At 36.7% G+C, this 16568-nt stretch overlaps 1 protein-coding gene across 2 annotated transcripts in view; it reads right to left on the bottom strand.

The window, feature by feature from the left end:
• Positions 1–3856: 3856 nt before the first annotated feature.
• The window catches only part of ARAP2 (ArfGAP with RhoGAP domain, ankyrin repeat and PH domain 2), a 125935-nt gene continuing 113223 nt past the window's right edge, over positions 3857–16568 (bottom strand). Inside the window, exons 30-33 of one of the 2 annotated variants that reach the window (XM_071556662.1) lie at positions 16305–16340; positions 15776–15839; positions 10035–10166; positions 3857–7334 (exon numbers count right to left, since the gene is read on the bottom strand). In XM_071556662.1, the coding sequence (XP_071412763.1) occupies positions 6984–7334; positions 10035–10166; positions 15776–15839; positions 16305–16340 (583 nt within the window). In that variant the 3' untranslated portion in view covers positions 3857–6983. The other variant, XM_071556663.1, reaches the window with a different exon arrangement.

Raw genomic sequence — 16568 nt, 5'->3', positions numbered from 1 at the left:
GTTTAACATTTTCATACCTCATTTACCTGGCTAAGCTGTGCTATATAAGATCCAAAAGTGACAGAAAGGGAACTAAACCAACAATCTCCAGGTTGTGGATGAATTTTACTGCGGCTTTCCCCAGCAATTTATTTAACCAAGACTCCAAGACAGTCTCCTACATGAAAGTTCTATAACCTCTTGTGAAAGTTGGTTTCCCCTGGAAGGAAAACCTGTAAGGATCCTCATTTGAAAAATGTTCTGTCTGTAACAGCCTGGGAAGACTTTAAGATTGTTATATGCAGTTTATGATATTTATCATCCACTGAGCTTTAACAGTTCCAATATGTAAGATAAATGACTAAACAGTGGAGAAAAAGGACACTCTGAAAATGTAAGTGCTGAACACCAATCGCAAGTGTGATCAATTAAGACACAATAAACTAAGGGCTAATGGCTACAGTCTATTTGAAAAAAATTGTATTTCAGTTGTGCTGTAATTTAAACAGATATATAAAGCAAAACTAGTCAAATACAAACACAATTATTAGCTTTTAAATGAAACATATTGGAAATGTAGATGTGAAGAAAATTATGCCATAAAACTCATACATAGAGCAAACCTCAATTTATTCAGACCTATTAGTTCTTAAGTAGTCTGCAGCAGTGGACAAACCAATGCTAATTAAATTTTGAAAGAAAGGGCTTTACTGTTTATGTAATCAAAGGTATAATTTGCAAGAAATTGCTTGCTTATTACCAGGCACAACACATATTGTAGTATCATTAAGGCACTGACCTAAAATGATTAAGAAAGATAAAGAAAGTACATTTGCTTTAGCTTACCTTCTTATTTGCTGAGGACTACAAATAAAAATATGTAGAAAACCCCCAGAGGCATTTATATAAATGGGCTATGGAACTTTGGAACATTAACTTGTCAGCATCTAAGCCTCTATCTCTCTTGGTCACATCAGCGAAATCCCTTTCTTTATGGTGACACTGAGAAAATCTCTATCAGTATTTAAAAGAAAGGCAACCCTGATATAATGACCTTGACCATAATGTACATACCCTCTGCAAACCAAAGTAAAGTCAATGCTCAGAGATGTCCTGGGACTTAAACAGGAAGCATGGCTAAAGTTTGAGATTTAAATCGGGAATGCTGGAAAGCAGTGCCACATAAAGGAATCTGAGGGCCCTGGTCAACAGCAAGTTGAATCTAAGTCAGCAGTGCCCTGGCAGCCAGGAGGGCCAACCATGTCCTGGGGGGGCATCAGGCAAAACGTCACCAGCTGGAGGAGGATGGGGATTGTTCTGCCCTGCTCTGCACTGGAGTGGCCTCACTTTGAATATTGTGTGCAGTTTTGGGTGCCACAATATAAGAACGACATTTAGCTATTAGTATCCAAAGGAGGGCAACAGAGATGGTGAAGAGCCCTGAGGGGAAACCATATGAGGAACAGCTGAGATCACTTGGTCTGTTCAGCCTGGAGGAGACTGAAAAGAGACCTCATTGCAGTCTACAGTTTCCTTGTGAGGGGAAAAGGAGGGACAGGCACTGATCTCTTCTCTTTGGTGACCAGTGACAAAATCTGAGGGAATGACCTGAAGCTGTGCCAGAGGAGGTTTAGGTTGGATATTAGAAAAAGGTTCTTCACCAAGAGGGTGGCTGGACACTGGAACAGGCTCCTCAGGGAAATGGTCACAGCACCAAGCCTGACAGAGCTCAATAAGTGTTTAAATGATACTTTCAGGCACATGGTGTGACATCTTAAGGATAGGCCTGTCCAGCGCTAAGGGCTGGAGTCAATGATGCTTGTGGCTCCCTTCCAACTTGGCATGTGCTGTGTTTATGTGAAATGCAGAGCAAAAACATATCAAGGCAATGAACAGAATGGGACTGTGCATAGAAGATAACTTAAAGATTAGGATGTTTCAGACTCTAAGACACAGAATAGGGTCTAGGGCAAAAACCAGGAAGGGCTTAAGTAAGGTGAAGTAGGCTAAGCAAGTATTTAAGCACTCCAAAAATCTGAACTGCAGTGAAAGAGTACAGGTACATAGGAAGATACAATTGCCTACTGCTGTTGTGGCATTAATATCCACATCCTCCTTCTTCTTCAGTATCACAAATTGTCATGAATTTCTAGTAAAAGATGAGTGGCAAAGCGTAACAGGCATATTCACAAAGAAATTTCAGCAAAGACAGTAACAAGCCAGCTAAGCTTCAGCAGTGGTAAGAACTAAAATAGCAGGACTGGTTTTACCCACATAACTGAGCAGCAGATGGATCCGATTTGCAGTGGAGTTGCAAGTAAAGCAGTACAATCTCCAAATCTAGTGCAAGCCATTGAAGAACCTTTGCAAAGCTGTTTTTTTTATAATCTAGTCTCAAAAAACACTGAGTTCGACATATACTTCTTTTCTGACAGTACAAGGAATCTCTCTAGTGGTACAGAATTTTGAATCTTTTCAGTCAATTGTGCTTCAATAGGCTCAGTTTTGCAAATTATTACATATTTTTGCAAACAATTTAACTTGGAATACATTCCATCCATCCATCAAGGTAGTCTGTTTCTACCCCACACGTACAGAACTCAGGTTTCTCAATGTAACTTATTGAAACCACAGATTTGCCTTAAGTAACCCAAATCAAAAGTTTTTTTTAGAGCATGCTATGCTTACAACAGACTTCATTGTGTTTTTTTTTTCAATTTTTTATTCAGTTTCTATTTGGACTTAAGCACAACTGAAGTTGTTCTAATTCAAACACAAGTAAAGTCTGATGACTGTATAAACAGTATTTAAAAATCAGAAAGGTGATATGACAGGGTATGCTCATAACAAACTGTCTCAGCCACTGAGAGATGCACTCCTTACCTCTTCACTCCTGCAGGCACCACCACTATCCCCAGCAGAGCATGTAAATATTTTCCTAGACTCCATAAATCTGGAACTTGAGCTGTGCAGCTTGTGGTAACCTGGTACTACTCATAGGAACATAAACTGTGCCAGTACTGTATCAGGGGAGAGAAGAATCACAGCAGTGAGACAAAATTCCTGTAACTTTCACTCTCTGATAAACCTGTATCTCCAGGGAAGTCTAAAACTACCCCAACACATGACAGTGGAAGGCACCCCAGGGGTGCCTCCGGCAGACAGAGCTGGAGGCATTCGAACAACTTGCCTTAGGCAGAACAGCCCAGAGCTGTTCCCAAGGAAGAAACAAAAATCAGTGATATGGCCAACCCTTCCCCATTAACTGAAGAAATCTTTGGGGATATCCTTTCCCCACTGGAAAGATTCTTGGGTAACATTTGCAAAACCTTTTAATGCAAAAATTGCATCTCAAACTAAGTCACACAGTAAAGGGAAGGTCTGCATGAACACACTCTGTAGAACTCAGCTGGTGAAACTGACCCCACGCTTAAAGCAGTCTCTGCTGAGGCAAAAAAACCCTATTAGTCAAAGTGCTCTTTTGAACTGCCAGCCCAAAATAGTACCTCAGAAAGATTTCTGTTTCAAAGGAAAATTCTAAGATACTAGTCAATATCCAGCTCAACTAGAGGAAAAAAATAAAACAAAGAATCCAGCTCAAATTATTGAGGGAGTTTTCACTTGCTTCTCCATCCTAGTAAGTGTGAAAAAACACACAAACAGAAAACAGGCACTACATTAAAACAATATAAATGCTTACATGTCAGCTTCATATATATCATGGTTGTAGAAATCTAACAAGGTTATGATGAACCTGAGATTTACTAAAATTTTAGTCCTACTCTTCCCACTGTTACAAGTCCATACATAAAGTACCTGGGTCTCATTTAACTCCATTTTGCAGATCAGAAAGTAAGCACTTACATGGGAAGACAAGTATTTTTTTCATCATTTTTATTGATTTTTTTCTGAAAAAAAATCCATCACCTAGTTTTGAGGGACAGCATTTATTCAAATAATTACTACTCTCTGAAAATTACACTTCCTTTACCAGTTCACAACATGGCACAAGAACAAGAAGAGATCAGCAGCCATTAAGATATTGCAACAAACCACATTTATTCTGCAGGTCTTAAATCAGTCTGAAATGTGTAGTGCAACAAAAATGTGTCAGATGATTGGTCCAAAATTTTGATAACTAGTTGAAATAATTAATTGTAAATTTAATTTCTACTTCCCCAAATAAATTTTCCTTGGGTTAACACTGTCACCACTCAGTGTGCCTCTGTGGATGTGCACATAAATGTATGCACATATAAACACATATAGTGCATTTGTGTATGTATAAATGCAAACCCAAATTTAAATGTATTTTATTAAAGTTGTTTTCTTCTTGATTTTTAGGGCCTGTTAACAGCAGTTATACAGATACTTTATCTGTGATATGCTTTTGAAAAAGAACAAGTGTTTCTGTAGCCCCTAGATCCAATAAAAATACACAAAACATTTTCTTCATGGACATATTCACTTCAGTGCACAAACCCCTTCTATTGCTCCATTTATTCCATTAGTGTAGTGGCTTAAATGATGCATGAGGGTTTCAGCAGTGAGGTGAATGTCATTTTTAAGGACTCAGTAAAAATATAAACAATACAGCAACCATAACTCAATACTGAAAAATATTTACAAGTAAAAGTACAACTGTAAACAGTACATTCAGGTCTAGCCTCAGCCAGGAAATAAAAGTAATTCCTCTTGGTAGCATTAGGCCCTAATTCAAATCAGCACTTAAGGATCTGTTTATTAACTTTAAGCACCAGATTTAATCAATACAATTTAAGTTCAGGCTGGTATGCTTTCTTGAGCCAGGGCCTCAATGATTACAGGAGACTCAATTACAAATTAAAGGTAGCAAAACAGTCAATAGTGCACTGGGAAAATTAAAATCTACAAACTCGTTTCAGATTTAACAACTGGACAAATAAGCTAAGTGCAAAGTCTGAAAGACTAAACTTGATTTGTCAGTGCTGCATTCCAGAACAATAAATAAAACTATAAAATATTTGAGTTTGATTTCGTTTTCTCCGCGCTTCCTAGCAGAGTTGCCAAATATATTATTTGAGTCACTTGTCTAATTTCTTCAATCAAACAAATTATTTTTCCAATTAAGCTGCTCAATGCAATCAAGAGTAGAAGTAAATGATGTGAGAAATGTTACAGCACCTGTGACTACCAAAAATAGAAGAGGGAATAAGTGAGCATACTGTTTCTGCGTGGGAAGAAATTCAGCAGCAACATAAAACATTCTCAAAACTATCGATTAATAAAACTCAAATGTCATTGATGTTGGTAAATTAAATTTGTTTTCCTCTGAAATTTTAAGTAATTAAGAGACTATTTAAAAGTATTTCCAATAAACATGAAATCACTTTAAACAGTCTCTTCTATCTAAGTGATCTGGCCAATTCCAATCAAACACTAAAGACATCAGTAAATTTTTAAGACTGGTGAAAATCTATGGCAGCAAGGCTAGTCAGACCACAAAAGGGACAGCAGCAAAATCAGCAGGTGCTGTTGTTAACGCTTCCCCTGAAGCAAACATGCCATGTGAGCTCATTAGCGCTCTGACCTGTTGGTCCTGCTGGTTAACCAGACAGCATCTGCAACACCTGGAAACAGCACAGCAGTGCCTTTTGCCCATCCACCTGCTATGGGACAAAGTAAAAATGGATATGCCATGGCATAAGAAGGAGGCAATCCCAAGGGATAAATGAAGATAAATTCATAAAACAACTGAAGAAAACAAAATCATTTCAGTGCTTGAATAGGTTTTGTTTTGAAGAGAGATGCTCATTTTTAAATATAAGGAACTCTGGGCTTAAAACCCAAAGTCAGCTGCAGTGTGCTACAATCATGTACCTTCAGGAATTGCTACCTACACAGGCACAACACAGCAAATGAGGATTTTATCTCAACCTTAGGACCGGCCCTCACACTCAGAAGAGCTGTGATATGGTTTTAGCACAAGCATTTGCTAGTCCCCACAAATAGCATACTCTTCACCTTTGTTGTCATGGTAAAAAAAGGCATTAATCTCCTCCTCCATTAGTATCTGTCACTTCTTAATTGCCTGGGTTAATAATCTTTTGATAGATTTGTTTGTGTGGAGACCAATTCTTGCAAAGGAAATTAATTTATCCTGTGAATACTAAATATTCAGGAGATGCCAGCAACTGTCCACACGAAGTAAGCATTATCCAGACAGAAAAAGTCTGCCTTTGTCACCCTGAGCTAAACAAGGCCTTTTCATAAAATTACTTCAGCCTATTGAGCAATTATGCTACAATTTCATTTCACATAAATTAGATGTTGTTTTGAAGACTTTTTTTCATCTCAATATTCTCTCTCATTGCTTAGATGTTATCATCAGATGTACACCACAGAGACACAGGTCTGAGATACAAGAATTAATACATTGTCCCATCTACTACATTCCTCTCCCTTTTGCTTCTATCACATGCCGCTCTGTCAGATGACAAACATATGGAAGCAAATATCAATTTTATTCTTGAATACACACACCAAAAAAAATCCATTTCAAAGCAAATGTTACTAATTTTTATAGTGGTAGACAATTAAAAATATTGCAGGCCAATAGTATGAATCTCAGCATGTATTTTGTCTTTCTTCCAAAAATATATCTCCAGTACTTACAAGGTGTACAAACAGAGCAAAAGCTTTTGACAGTGCTTAAAATTATTATATAAAAAAATAAACAACAACCAAAAAATAACTAAATCTTGGTGCCCTTGCACTGCACAGGAAAAATTCCAGATCTCACTTTTACATAATCAGTTCTGTCAGTTCAATCTTAAATTATAACATGTGGCATACACATATATAAAATCAACAGCAGCATAGAAACAAATTATATTTCCTCTGACTGTACAAATTACACATATCAAAACAAACTACTTTTGCACAGAAAATACACACAAACGCATATATATACACACACATACATATATATATATTTCTATGTATTAAACTTCTGACTCAGGAAATCAGCTGGAGGTTTCCTCATGAAATGCTCTGTTCTTCTGCAGCACTGTATTTAGCTCCTGAATCACATTTGATGGTAATTTATTATCTAATTCCAAAGTAGTTTTGTTTGTTTTGTTTTTATTTTTCTTCAGTGCCTTAAGTGATCTGTGGTGTAGGTCAGTCGTCCCTGAACCTACATCCCCAGAAATCAAGCTTGGATGTGTTTTTGCATGATTACGGACTTTCTCCTCTCTTCTTTCCAAACACTGTGCCACCACAGATGCTTTTTCTTTCAAGTTTTTTCTCTCTTCCAGAAATTCATTTTCATGACGTTCACCAAATCTTGATTTTCCAGTTTGTAGTACTATATTCTTAGCAAAGAAGCAAAAGGAAATAAGATCATTCATGTTCACACAATATTCAAAAATATTTAGATTGCAATTTTTGCTCATTGGTTTCACATAAGTTTTAAAGGAAAAAAAAAATCAAGTTTACTGAAGAGCAGAAACAGTAGCCAGTTTTAAATTACCACAATTTGTGCTGTTATCATTTAGTTAGCATTTTTAGTGGATAATTTCTCAGTTAGCAATACTTCTGAAAATCATATAAATCTTTAATGAAATACACTAGGACAATGAAGACATTTATTTTCATATAATCACAATTTGATTATTCATTCTATCACAATAGACTAAATTTTAATGTTTTACAAAGATCCAAATACTCCTACGAACTCAGAATTATTAGATCAAATTAATACAACTGTGCATGTTGTAATTGTGGTAATTTAATGACTGTACTGACTTAATGAATGTATGAGATATAATTTTAAATAACCACATAAACTTTTTCAGCAGCTGTTAAGTACTAACTGATAAAGACTGCCTGCTTTTTGGAATTCCGTATTGGTGGGCTGTTCTCAGGTTCTTAAGCTCTAGAAAATTAAAGGGAAATCAGACACTGCATCGGAATTTGCATTTACTGTATTCTAGCTGCTCACTTGGTATGGCAGTAAGTAGAACATTCCTCTTGTGGAAAAGCCTAACAGTTCTCAAAGAAAATTATGTCTTAGAATTTTTCTTTTGTGTGTGGTATCTTTGTTGGTTACTAGAAGACACTGAAAGCTGAGGGAGACTTTGGTTCTTTTAGTGTTTCCTGAGTGAAACTTGTTCAGTTTGGCTGATTTTTTTATGCAGTTATTCATCTACAGCACATGAGCAAATTGTTTCATGGAATCTTGATATGTTAAAACAAGCATTGGCCTTGAACACTTCCAAGAATGGAGCACGCACAACTTCTCTGGGCAATCTGTTCCAGTGTCTCACTACATTCACAGAAAATAATTTCTTCCTAATGCCTAATCTCAATCTCTCCTCTTTCAGTTTTAAGCCATTCCCCCTTGTACTACCACTGTATGCACTTGTAAAAAAGTACCTCTCAAGCTTTCTTGTAGGCTTTTCTCGTATGACCTATTATAATTCAGTATGGTAATTGATCATGGCTTGAAAGATTTATTTTCTTCATTCCTCAATCTTCTTGCATTTTAAAATAAATGCAAGTACATGCTGCAGATACACAACAATTATTTGATTCTACTAAAAATAAATCAAATTTTAAATGCACTATGAATATATGCAACAAGTGGTGCAGAAACAATGTTGTTTGAGTCTATTTATTATTAGAAGGATTCTTAATTATAGAGTATTTCCATCTTTTGGTATTACACAAAAATAGTAATAAAAAGCATAATTACAGTACTATAAGGTATTAAGGATTTTTAATGACGAAGCTCATAATCCAATATAACTATTATCCTAGAATATCTGAATTTGTAGCCATCTCAAAGAATGCATTAGAGGTCTCAACCATACATGCATAAAGAACAAGTAAGAGAAATACTTAAGGGTTATGAAGTTGTTTGACTAACAAGACCTGATTTACTTTCATCAAAGAAGCTTGAAAATTCAATACAGAAGTAACTTACTAAAGAATTTCAAAAATACTTTCTGAGAGAGAGTCAAAAAGAAAGAACAAAATAAACAAAACAGAAAAGCTATACTTGCATTCACAGTGTATTTTACTCTTGCGGTAAGGCAGAGAAGAAATGTCAGAAGAAACTGTAACACAAGACAGAGTTGTCTAAAGCACTACTCCTGTCTTTGCTTTTGGTTTCCTATGAGACTGAGTCAGCTTCACCACTGTACCTGAACCGCAGTCTCTGTTAGTGGTGATAACAGATAACATACTAATTACTCCCTTCAAAATCTTCTAAAACATGTGAGAAATAATACTGCTACAGTCAAAGGACCAAGCTGTTGTTTTAGCAGTTACTCACTGCTCCACTCAGGATAGTTAGCACTATTTTTCCCAAGCAGAAGAGTGCCTCATCTCAGCCGAAAGTAATGCAAGCCCTGCCCACAGACATCAGTATCTTTATGTGGATACCAGAAAGCAACCTCAAGCTAATATAAAGTCCAAATGTATCAACAGTGCACTGTAATGTAGTAATACAGATCAGTCTCTGCAAAGAGTTGTAACTAAAGCCTCTTATTTCATTGAGACTAATAAAATAACAGGTATTAACTTAAATGTATCACAGTTAGTTCCACCTGAGCTCTTCCATTATATTTACAGAATGGCTAACTAAAACAGTGCTATTATTTCAGACAGAAGATATGGTAGAATATGTATGCAGGACAGTTTTCAAGGATCTTATTAAAATAAAACTATAACAAAGTGCACTACAACAAAGCATTATATTTCCAAGTAAAGGTCTTATTTCTAATGAACAACTTTTGCTCAAAAAAAACCCCAAACAAACAACAAAACAAGCACAAAAAATCCACTATTGATTTCCTGAACAGCCAAAGAGGTGACACAAGTTTAGATTACAACAGCTTTTTTACATTAAATTGTCCTAAATATTCCTTTAATGACAAAACATTGAAAGAGACATTGACAATAAGAGCATCTACATTTTATATTTATCTAGCTCTAGGGAGTTCATTATTACTGGATTATTCAAAATTATAGCATTGTAGTTAGAAGTTCCTCACCAAGTTTAAACTTACTTCTGTATTTCCTCTGATTTTACAAGTGTTGTTCTCCTGATGAATAGGAATGAGTGGTAAGCCTCCAATCTTTGGACTTTTAGTTATGGACTGTTTTCTTGCCTTCCCAGCAGGTGGCCATATATCTGCATGCTGAAAACCAAAATGATTCCTTATTTTTTGTATGGAATTCCATAAATACACAACATTCTTTGGTGTGCAAAACTCTCTTGGAAAAAGCTATCTACTGCACAACACCACACCCTCCTCTTGTGGAAGAAAGAGAAAATTACTACAACGCTTAAAATTATCTTAATATTTCATAAATGCTGCTCAATTTTGAGTGAACAGAACCAAAATGTCTCTAAGGTATTAAACGCCTTCCCTTCCTAACATTATTCCAATTATCTTCTAAAAAATAACCATCAAACACAACATATATATTGACTGATTGCCACTTTCAGGAGTTCCAACAAGTTTCTGAAATAAGGTAAAATGACCCCAGTTTCCAAATAAGCATTTCAAAATGTGCAAGATGAAGTGCCAGGTTGTACGCCTTGGCCACAACAACCCCATGCAATGCCACAGGCTGGGGTCAGAGTGGCTGAAAAGTGGCCCAGTGTGTTGCCAAAGGGGTTTTCTGATTTTTCATTTTTATAGATTTTAGAAGTATTTGTAACTGTAGCAAATGTAGTGTTCATATTTGTAACCACTTATGTTCATTGTTTATATATCCTAACCCCTACCACAGATTAGTAGTTCAAATTCTTTTAGCTATTTAGGCTCGCTTCAAGGTACAAGAGCTGACAACTATCAGAAAGGCCTGCAAAACAAGACCAAACATAAACCAACAACCTTGAGTCTAAGAATACTGGAAGAACTCCAAAGCCCGAAGAAGAAGAGAATGAAAAACAGAGGGTCCCAGTGACCCCAGCCCCAAAATCCTGGAGGATGGCACAGGGGTGGGACTGGATCTGGACTGAGAGATGTGTAAACTGGGGATTGGGTGGGCAATATTATAAAAACCATGGAAATCAGTGTTCTAGGAAGAAGGGGGCAGCAGCACGAAGACGTCACATGTATTCCTAAAAGCCCTAAGCCTGGACATTAAAGAATGTACCTTTTTATCTTATCCCAGATTAATTTGGCTCGGAGTCCTGTTTTGGGGGGCACTCACGGCAACAAGTGGAAAAGGGTGTTGGTTGACATCCAGCTGAACACAAGACAGCAGTGTGCCCAGGTGGCCAAGAAGGCCAAAGGCATCCTGAACTGTACCAGAAATAGGGCAGCCAGTAGGAATAGGGAAGTGATCCGTGCCCTGTACTTAGCACTGGTGAGGCTGCACTTTGAGTGCTGTGTCAAGTTCTGGGCCACTCATTGCAAGAAAGACACTGAGGTGCTGGAGCATGTCCAGAGAAGGGCAATAAAGCTGGTGAAAGGTCTGGAGAACAAGTATTATGAGGAGAAGCTGAGGTAGCTGGGCTTGTTTAGCCCTGAAGAAGAAAAGGCTCAGGGGTGACCTCATCCATCTCTACAAGTACCTGAAAGGAGGCTGTAGCCTGGTGGGAGGGTCAGCCTCTTCTAGGCCTCTTCAGGAAACTTGCAACAGGACAAGAGGACATGGTTTTAAGCAGCACCAGGGGAGGTTTAGGCTGAACATTAGGAGTAATTTCTTCATAGAACAGGGGATTAGACATTAGAATGGGCTGCCCAGGGAGGTGGTGGGTCACTGTCCCTGGAGGTGTTTAAGACTGAACATTAGTACCACTGCCATGGTCTAGCTGACATGGTGGTGTTCAGTCATAGGTTGGACTTGATCTCAGGGGTCTTTTCCAACTTAATTGATTCTGTGATTCTGTAAAAGTTTATATTAGTAGTTTAGGAGAAAATAATTGCTTAATCCACATTAACAACACATGTTATCAAAAAGGAAATGGCTTGATATTCTGAATACTCCAAAAAACATAATCTTCAAATACACAGATCTGGCTTCAATAACAGTCTTTGCTTCAGCTGTATTGAAACAGATCAGTTTTAGAAACATATGAAGTTTCAACATGAGTTAAAAACAAGACTAGGAAGAGAAGGGAAATAAAACTTAAATCGCTACCTAAATATTTCAAATTTGAGCACATATGCTTGAAACTCACAGTCCTCTGGTGATGTTAATGGTAGGTCTGAGGACAAGGTACCATAACAGTATGTTACTGAAAAATCTTCCACATGAGATTCTGTCAATCAAAGAGAATGTCCAAGGGTACAGCTAAACCAGCACAACTCCAAAGGAAACTGGCAAGCCAGAACTGAGAATCCATGAAGTCTCTTCAAGACTGTATTTAAAGACAGTTACAGAGCTATGATCATACTTGCAGGTGGAGTGCAAGTGAAAAGAGCATTACCATTAAACAGCCATCAGAATAAGTGAATATTGACTTACAATCATAGTCTAGAAATCTGAAGCTCCAATTCCAAATTCAGAAAAAGTATTTTCTAGATTCACATCTTTATGGAGTAGAAAACTGACATATGGTGCTGACCAGGGTGAGGTAAAAGTCTGTATTAGAGTTCTCCCCAGTGAGCATTAAAAACATTTTTTTCCAATGAAGCAAGAAGGTATTATTTGAAAGAGCCGCTCTTGCCAACTACATTCAGTTTATTATGGACCAAGATACAAGAAACAAATGTAATCCAGAAAGTGACAGAGAAACCTTAATCAGCTTCTGAAGAGAACTGTCTCCCTTAATTCTTATGAAGCTTAAGGAAACTATCCCCTTCAGTTAAGCAGCCTGATTTCTGTTTTGTGCCTGCAACATTTCTTAAAGTAGATCTCTGGGAAAGTACTTCAGAAATACTAGCAAAATATTAGGCCACATAAAAATGTTTTGATCCATCTGTTCAACAGCAACTCATGGTAGCATAATGTACCTCTAGTTGATCAAAGCCAACAGAACCATAAATTATGTCCAACTGTATGCTTTGTATGCTCTTAAGTGATTTTGCACAGAACTATAATAGAATTCGAGAATCAAGTTTCAACCATGCTTATCAGGGTGATTTTGCACAAAACTGGAAGACACGTTGGTCCTCCTTCAAACACTCTCAGTATTTACCAGCTTGAAATAGATTAATAACCTCTGGGTTAACTTGATCATCTGTATCAAAAGTACTCTTGTCACTAGATTACAGTGGAGCAGGTACTTACACTTCACTGTTTATATCCTCTGCACTATTTATACTACAGGAAGAAACATTATCAGAAAACAAGGAGAAAAAGATAACAATAGTACTACTAGCTTACTGATATTAATTACCAATAAAGTCTTTGTTCAAGCACTGAGGAGAACAGTAACATTGGTTTATGTCCCCCCTAATTACACAGGATCATTAAATGGCAATGTCTTAACACTTCAAAACCTACTTTACATTATTTTTCAATTTGGAATCTAAGTTCTTCCACTGACAAAAAAAAATGTTGCTTTCAGTCTCTCTACTAGAAGTGCGTTCAAATACCATGATAACATATAAGGTAAAAAATAAGTTGTTTTCCTTAAAGATGGTCTCAACTTGAAAATTCTAAATAGAAATAACTTCATTTACAGTTTTTTGGTTTAGAAATGGAATTAGGTTATAATAACTGTCTGCTGCAGTCTGATATAAAACATTTTAGAGATCTTATAGCAAGCTTTACTAATATGAGTCACTGCATTCTCAAAGAGATTTTCTCAGTTAATTAAAGAAGTAGATTGCAAAAAGAATAATACACAACACCTGCATCATTAGCACGCCATTTCTCATGTAGTTTATAGATTGACTTTACTGACATCCAGAATGCCAATTAAAAAAATCAGCAAATTCCACAAAAAAGACCAAACCAAACTAAAAAACCCTTTCAAGGTAGGTCATTCGTACTATTAATTCATTGCACTGTTCATTCATTGGAACAAAGTTTTTAAAAAGTACTATGAACTCATAGAAATTATTTTTAATGCACATGACATTATGAATTTATTTTTTGTAAGAAAAAAAATATCCTGAACATTGAGCAGTGTCCTGGGTTTAAGCAGGTGTAGGCCTAAATTTAGACTTTAGTTTCAGAGTTGGCCTTAGATTATCAGCTGACTCGAGCTGGGTCAGGCCAGTTGACAGGTGACTTCTACTGGCCAGTGGTATTCCATGCTATATTCTGATGTCATCTCAAATATAAAAATGGATGTAGGAGGGGCTTAGTTCAGTTTCTTCATAGCTGTAGTGCTAAGTAGACATGCTCTGTGCTGTTCTGCTGATTAGGCCCAGCCAGCACCACCTCACTGCTAGTCAGCATTCTCTCTGCTTGGGTCTGTCCCTTGGGGGATTGAGTTTTCTTGGGTGATTTGTAGCTAGAATGGTGGGATTTGTGTTCAATGGGGAGTGGGGAATTATTGTTTGTTATTTCTAACTTTTGTGGGTGTGTGGTATATTGTAGTCTAATTTTAATTTTCCCTTTTCTGTGTAAATATCTAACTAGTTAAGTTTAAGTGTCCAGTTTGGGTTTAGAGCATTACAGTATTCAAACCAAAACAAGCAGTGACTCTAAGTTTTTTATCTATATTGTCAAAGGAACATTCTACATCCCACAACACCTGAGAAGAATTCTAACAGAGTGCCATTCTTGTGCTTTTACATCAAAAGGATTTCAACAGTTACCAAGCTTGCATGAGTTATTTCTAAGTATCCAATATCAATAACCTCTGAGCCTATTTGTTGTTGACACTGGTCATAGATTATGCCCATGAGATGTATGCCAGGACTGGTGACTGTTTCCATGGAAACTACAATAGTTACTTCAGTTAAGGGAGCTGAGTAAGAGAAGAACTTGCAAGTCTTTCTTTCAAGGCATGCATTACACTTCTAGCTCTACTATCTATGAAGTCAGATTGTGTTTTAGAAAGCCTGTAAGAAGTAAATATTTAAACAGTCTTGTGCCCAGCCCACTTTATACAACACATAAAGCTCACAGGTAATCATAAATCTAGCAATGTTTATTCACAGTGATATTCCACAATGCTCCTTGAACATCATGGGAAAGACAAGAAAAATCTGACACAAGTACAAAATCCTGTTAAAACCTTAAATTATGTTCCAGTCTCATGTTGGGTTGAATTCTTCCCAGCTCTCTTATTCCACTTATCCTATGCACACATTAAGCTCCTTTTCCAAGAATGTGTTATATGGCACTCAAACATACATCCTCCTTACAATCTAGTAGCAAGCAGAAGAGAACTTTAGGATAATGCCTACCCAACACAATGATTTGTCACTGCTAACTAAACTAACCTGGATACAAGAGAAATAGAGCCATACTGGTACAGCTCTTCAACAGGGCTACCTCACACCATGATATTTTCAAACAGGATGTCCTTCTTTCATGGTTACTTTAGCAGCCCCTGAACTAGTGAGGATGTGTTGTGGCACACAGACACATCCTTTAGGTCAGTGGCCAGAATTTCACCCACATAAAGTTTACCCAAAGGAAATCAGTTTTCTTTCTGTAACCACCTTCTCTACACAACACAGCGAGGTAGGGTGGGGAAATGATGCCAGAATCTAATATTCTTCTCACTCTCAAAACATTCATAGTCTTCATAGACTAAGACTCAGCTTTTGGCAGCTTTATTACATTAAGTTTTTCAGAAACACTGGCATTGAACATAGTATCTAACATGTACATCTTGTTTAATGGGATTTTCATAACGGCAGTTCCATTTCTTTGATCGCATTAATACCTGTGCAATAAAAATGCTGATCATCCAATCCATCTGCACATCTTGTCCATCACAACATATATACCTAGAACACAATACATAATTAACAAGGAAAACAACAAAAACTCCTGTTGCAGTTAAACATTAAAGAGTAAACTTCTAAACAACTTCAAACAGTTCTTACCTTCATTAATGCTGTCTATATTTATTATTAGCACTCCCAGACAAAATAGGCATATATAAATAATTCAAATTATCACTTTACCCTACTTTCAAGATAATGCCTGTGATTCACCTCAAACTCATGCATAAAATTAAAATCCATCATTCTAACTTTATGACTATTGTTTGCTTTCTGGCAAGGAAGCCAGACACCCAATCCCAAAAGATGCACAATACAGATGAATTCTTCACTTTAAAAAAAACATAGCAAAAAGTGAACATGCAAGCAAAATAATGCCCATTGGAAACACTCTTATTTTGCAATTGAACATTTCAACAAATATTAGACAGTGAAGTTAAACCAATCATGTGTTTAATGTTTACCTACCACTGGTACTTTTCAGAAAATACTGCAAGTCCCCAGCTGAAAGAAAGAAAATTTTCAAAAATTAGTTGCATAAACTCAAGACAGGGACATATTCCTCAAACTGCAGAGATTAATTACCTTGATAGAGTGCTTTTAAGTGAAAAAAATACAATTAAATTGAAAAGTTTAAATGTGTACTGCGTATCTAGAATGAGTTGTGGGTTTGAGGATAGATTTTTCTCATTTTCTCGCAGTTGATTCACAAGTAATGAACATTCTGTTCTA

Source organism: Pithys albifrons, chromosome 5, assembly GCF_047495875.1.
Source record: "Pithys albifrons albifrons isolate INPA30051 chromosome 5, PitAlb_v1, whole genome shotgun sequence".
Lineage (NCBI taxonomy): Eukaryota > Metazoa > Chordata > Aves > Passeriformes > Thamnophilidae > Pithys > Pithys albifrons.
This window is presented reverse-complemented; position numbering and strand designations above follow the sequence as displayed.